At 42.7% G+C, this 5,862-nt stretch overlaps 1 protein-coding gene across 1 annotated transcript; it reads right to left on the bottom strand.

Annotated features, from left to right (window-relative positions):
- Positions 1-295: 295 nt before the first annotated feature.
- Positions 296-5,621, bottom strand: LOC117026973 (thyroxine-binding globulin-like). Its single transcript, XM_033114313.1, has 5 exons — positions 5,598-5,621; positions 3,291-3,926; positions 1,973-2,246; positions 1,089-1,236; positions 296-561 (listed from the first exon to the last, which is right to left on the bottom strand). The coding sequence occupies exons 1-5, from the start codon at positions 5,602-5,604 to the stop codon at positions 361-363; spliced, it is 1,266 nt and encodes a 421-aa protein (XP_032970204.1). The 5' UTR covers positions 5,605-5,621; the 3' UTR covers positions 296-360.
- Between the last annotated feature and the right edge of the window lie 241 nt (positions 5,622-5,862).

Below are 5,862 nucleotides of genomic sequence, written 5' to 3'. Positions count from 1 at the left end.
AAGACCCGGTCTTATTTTTGAGGAAACACAGTATAGCCTGACTTGCATTTCAATGACTCTCCAGAAGGCAGAGGAGAGGGCATTTGCCAGCTCAGTTAAATTCCTTGGAACTGACTAACTGGGGAGATTTCTGATAAAGAGGGATGCACTGGCATGAGGGCCTTCCTGTGCTTCAGGTAATGAGTCACTTGTTGGCTATTTGAATATTTGGTCGCAAGAGTGGCCTCTTTCACACCCTGGTCCAATCTCCACCCCTGCCCAAAGGAAATAACATCCAACCCCACATCGTTCATATCAGGCTATACTGTTTATTTTCCATTGCAATAAGTACATGCAATTAGCTTACAGCCTCTCTCCCAACTACACTTTCATTGGGTCCACAACTTTACCCAGAAAGAGAATGCTCCTGGTGCTTTTCTCCAAAATCAACAACAGGAAAGATCTATCTAATTGGATGATAGGGCGGAGAGTTATATCAGACTGATCCAGAAATCTGACTTCAGGGGCAGCTACAGCTTCGGTTCCCTTTTCACCAATGTGCAGCACAGCCTTGTGGGCAGCCTGTGGAGGGGGAGAATAAACACTGCTGATCCCCTCAAGAAACAGGAAAAGTTTTTGAAACAGTTTGGAATCAAGAAATGAAAAGGTAATACCGGGCTACTCTTTTACCACGCTGTGTTGATGGTGCTTGACTATGAAGGCTACTTGGTTAAGCGTATGTAATGAATACCTGGTTATTTTAGAGCTAGCTGTCAGGGAACCACGTCTTTCTCCATGGCTTTCTGCTCACTTCTTAAGATTTCCCCTGTCCCTGCCACCACCTCCAGAACTGTATCTCCTCAGAGTCAATTCTGATCATTAAGTCCTTCTATCAGAATCATTTTAGGACATGAAGATCAGGGATGGAAGTAACTGTTACAGTGATATGTCTGGGTGTAATGAGAATGGCTATGGAGTGAATCTGCCCTAGGAGCAGTCATTCTGCCTCCCTATACTTCAAAATCATCATTGATACAATAAGAGAGTTAAATTGTCTCTCAATGGCCCTTCCAGCTCATACATTCAGGGACTCTAATCTACCAACTTACTTTAGAAAGTTTAAGACCATTGTCCTCTGTGAGTCCAAGAAAATTGGCATTGTCAGCAAAGGCATCCTGGATGCCCATCTTCAGAAGGATAGCTCCAAGGTCATACGTGGCAGAAATGGAAAACTTTGGAACAAACAAGTTAATCCACCTGTGGGTGGAGGGGAGGGAACACATAACTATCAGCACACCAGGCTTATGATTCCCTTCCTCTCTCTGTCACCACGGTATTATATTGGACTATGATCCTCCCCTAGATGTTGGCAACCATTGCTATGTAGGTCAACACATGGCACCAAAACCACAGGAGTTATCCTGGAAGGAATGTGTTCTAGTTCAGCCAATGTCAGACTGCAGCACTGGAAGTAGAGACATGTGACTCACTTATAGTCAAGAAGAAATATTTCTGGGGTATTAGCCAAGGTTGGGGAGCCAGTGGCACTATTTTCAGTGGGTACAAAAGCACCTGGAGAATTTTGTGGTTTTCCATCTAGCACTCCCACCCCAGTATGGCTACCCACCCACCGCTTAATGTAAAAATCCTACCAAACCCCCAAGCTCTAGTTGGCCTCTGGGAAACCATCAATTTATTTGCTAGCTGAATTTGGGGAGTTCATTTTATCTTCCTAGCCCTGACTTCCACTTTTGAAAAATGCCTATGATACTATCTCTGTTGCTGGTTTGTTGATGTGCTTAGATGTAATGAAGTATGTAAAGTGCCCAGCAAACAGACTTGCACAGCATATGTTCTCAGTATACTTTAGTGGTCATCACACAGCTATTCTATAGTTCAGGTGGATTCTCCAGCCTCTGAGTTTCTGCTGAACTCAATCTTAACTGTACCATTACACCCACCCTCCACTTCTCACATCATCTAAGATGTTTACCCCTTCTGCAGTAAGCGATTCCACTTCTTTAGGGTTTTTGATGACATGGCCTCTTCCACCCACTCCATCTGGCCCTCCTTGGGAAGGACAAAGAGTGCCAGAGCATTCTTGCTGTAGTCCATCTGCAGCACCGTGCAGTTCAGCTCTGTGTCCACCAGGTGGTAGTATTGTTCCATCTGGTGCATCATGGGCACTTGCACTGTTGTGGTCTTGTCCACTGAGAAGCTGGAACCTTCTTCGGTCTTGGATGGGTCAAAAGGATTTGCCCACTGGGCTTGAAATACAGAAAGAAAAGAGTTGTTTGTTTTAAACCAGTATTAGGACCTGTATGAGCTTTTCCATCAGTCATCTCATTTAGTAGTTAAGACCACCACAGAGGTAGGTACCTACTTTCAATCAGTTTTACAAGTAACTGAGGTTCAAAGAGAGAAAGTGTCTTTACATGGTCTCCCAACTAGCCAGTGGCAGACACAGGAGTCACACCCAGGAATGTTGAATTCTATGTTCAACAGATGTTCTGTCAGTGTTCAAAACCACTATACTTACACTAAACCCATCAGAGCCACAGTTTCCTCTTCCGTAAAAAGGTATAAGCACATCCAACACACAGGTTGAAATGAGACAACAGATCTGTTCTGCCGTTTTATCCGTCTATAAGTGTGTGGCTTGTGGCCAAGAATTGTTCATTCCTCCACCAAACGTGGCTGACATGTGCTGTAGAACCAGGAGAAATCATTTGGGCACAGCACCTTCAGAAAAGAGTCACATGATTCTTGTTGTTACAAGCACCAGCTTTAGAGTAAGGCAAACCTGGGTAGGAATACCAGCTCTGAAACTTATTAACTGTGTGAACTTGGGCACGTGAGGATCAGATGAGAGAATGTGTATAAACCACACACATAGCATGGTGCTTGATACATAGTGGGTGCATAATACGTGATAGAAATATTTATGTAAAATGCACAGCAAATGAGGGCCACAGTGGGGTTTAAACCCAAATCTGTTTACTTACCAAGTGTCCCATCTCACAAAATCTTTTGGAAACCATGATTGTCTTGCTAGATGTGAGCAGGATAATCATAACACTGTCACTCACCTCTCTGAAAGTGCCCTCTCCCTAGAAAATTCCTGGGCTCATCCACAGAGCTATAGATCCCTCCTGGAAGATCCAAAACTACACACAGCTATGTCCAGTGAGCTGATCATTGTGGTATGAGGGACACCTACTGATGCCAGTGAGAAGAGACAATGAGCTCCCCTCAGTGCCCCACCAAATTATCGGAACACAGAACTAGAAATGGACATCGTAGAACCTTACCTTTAAAGTGAATATAGTTTACCAGGACCATGATGGTGTTTGGTTTGAGATCTTGAATAAGGCCCACAACTTTCCCTTTCATTTGCTTCTCCACATGACTGTTGATCTCCTGCTGGGCTGCAGAAACATTGGAGAAGTTGGTAGAAAAGACTTCAGTCTCATAGAGTCTTTTGACATCATCCAAGAACTTTGGCAGTGGTTTCAGCTGCTTCCCAATGAAGAGGAAATTTCCCATCTGTAATTCCAGCTCCTTCTTTGGAAAATTCAATGAACAGATCACGTGCTGGAAGCCCTGCTGGATCTCTGTCGTTGGGGTGTCTGTGAGGTTGAACCCCAAGCTTTCCAGGATTTGAGTTTGGGTGCTGGAGAAGGCCCCAATGGAGAGCATGGCCAAAGCTGCAGAAATGCTCACAGGGGAAAAGAAAATGTTCTGATCTGGGGTCTCCACAGTGAACCTCCGGTACAAGTTGAATGCAAAGTCAGCATTGATGGATGACATCTTATAGAGAGTGGCATTTTGTTGGGGGGAATGGCAGGTGGTTACTTTGCCGTCAGAGCTGTTAGGTGGTGCACAATGAAGCCCAAGCACCAAGAGAACCAGACAGAGGAACAGTAGCATTTTGGAAGGAAGGTTATCTATAAGACATGAGGTAAGAGAACCATTGGGGGATCTTAGCTGGATGAAAATTCTGAACTAGAATCACCTAATAATCACCCATTATGATTAATAAAACAATGAAAAATATTTAATGGTGTGCTCACCAGGGACCTTATGGAGGCCTCTCTCCCTTGAAAAACTGATGAAACATCTAATAGGGGCAGGGAGTAGGAAAGGTAGCTTGCTGGGGCCATAGAAATAATGGCATGGACTGTCATTCAGATGTAATAGCAACATATGAAAACTCTGTGAGTAAATTACATTTATGTAAATTGAATTTCTCTTTTTGAACCAGAGGCAGCCTTTTGGAGAAAGAGGGATCCTTAGATAAACTAGCCCTCTTTCTGCTTACATTATATTTTATAGATTAGAGTTTTGAATTTTTTTTTAATTTGGCGTTTTTTTAAAGATAAAAATCTATAAGAAATGTGAGTACATCTGTATTTTCTTTATGTAAAAGACAAAAGGAGAATAATTTTCACAAGATATGTTTAGTTGGAATGGGAAGGTGGTGGTTTATAGAGCCATGCACAAGGCCATAAGCTGAAAATAATGCATTCATGCAACACACGGAAGCCACAGGAGTATTTTTAAACAACAGGAAGGTGAAAGTATACCTTTCTGCATTTCAGATCTCTCTCACCATCAGTGTCATCTAAAGAGTCATTTCTAAGTTGCGAGACATGTTAACACCATTATTTTTACACTCTTTCATGTTGTTTTTAAATTACTAGAGCAGAAGCCAGAAAATATGATTTAAGATTCTCTAAAAATAAATAAATAAAATAAATAAATAAATAAATAAATAAATAAATAAATAAATAAATAAAGATTCTCTGAACCTGGAAGAGTATAAGGCAATGCAGTAAGGGAGTCAACTGTGGAATCCTATCACCATGGACATGGGTGATCAGAAGAAAGAGATCCATGGAGTCAAAGCAGGAAACCTGCAGCCCTCCATTCTCTCCTTGAGTTATCTCATCCAGTCCCAGGAACACAGCTGCCATCACACAAAACTACATACTCTAGATTGCTCTCCTGTGTGCCCAGCCATTTGTCCAACTACCTACTGGATATATCCACCAGAATGTTCCTCACATACCACAGTTCCAATTTGGAAATCTCAAATAGTCCAAAGGTAAACACACCATTTCCCTAGCCTTCTGCCTGTTCTTCATCAACATTCTACTATCTACTGAGATTCCCATGCCAGAAATCTGGGAGTTATCCTTGGGATTTCCTTCATTCTCATCCCCACGTCCCATGATTCATGATTCCCGTTGAGTACTACCTTCTAAATACCTCTCACAACTTTTCCTTTCTTTCCCTTTCTAATGTCAGTGCCTCAGTTCATGGTCTGAGCTACTTCACTGGCTTCTAGCAGGTCACACTGCCTCCAATGTCTCTCACCCCCACCCAACTGTTTCTACCCTTCTATCCAATCTCCACATTATCACCACAGTCCTCTTTCTGTAAAAGTCATAGAAGCTGGTAGGAGCTTCTCAGTTCCAGGAGGTCAATTATCAGATGACTACTGTTAGACCTTGGCCTCTAGAGCTAGGAGTTTGGAGCCTATGGTTATTTGGGATTCTGACTTGCTGATAGAAATGTTCCAAGTTTCCAAAGAGAAAAAAAAAAAAAGTACTTACAGCACATGCCCAAGAAGCCACTTGCATCTCTCAGAAAGCAAAATCTTTCCATCTTTATGTGCCCTGTATTGCAAAAGCAGAGCACTCTTCGTTACTCATTTACCACAGCATCAACCCTGGGATGACATTTTCAAAGCTGATGCACTAAACCAAGGCCAAAAGGAACACAGTGAAAAGTGATAAGGATGGAACTTTGAATGGTGGCTTTGGCGGCCAGATCCTTCATCCAGAACAAAAGAAAACAGAATGGTCAGAGCTGGAGGGG

This window comes from Rhinolophus ferrumequinum, chromosome X (assembly GCF_004115265.2).
Source record: "Rhinolophus ferrumequinum isolate MPI-CBG mRhiFer1 chromosome X, mRhiFer1_v1.p, whole genome shotgun sequence".
Lineage (NCBI taxonomy): Eukaryota > Metazoa > Chordata > Mammalia > Chiroptera > Rhinolophidae > Rhinolophus > Rhinolophus ferrumequinum.
Note: the sequence above shows the minus strand (reverse complement) of the source record. Positions and strands in the feature narration are given on the sequence as shown.

Coding starts and splice junctions, on each gene's coding strand:
- LOC117026973 (XM_033114313.1), bottom strand. Junction 2,247..3,290: donor AAACTATATTCACTTTAAAG/GTAAGGTTCTAC, acceptor CTGTATTTCAAG/CCCAGTGGGCAAATCCTTTT. Junction 1,237..1,972: donor AATCGCTTACTGCAGAAGGG/GTAAACATCTTA, acceptor CTCCACCCACAG/GTGGATTAACTTGTTTGTTC.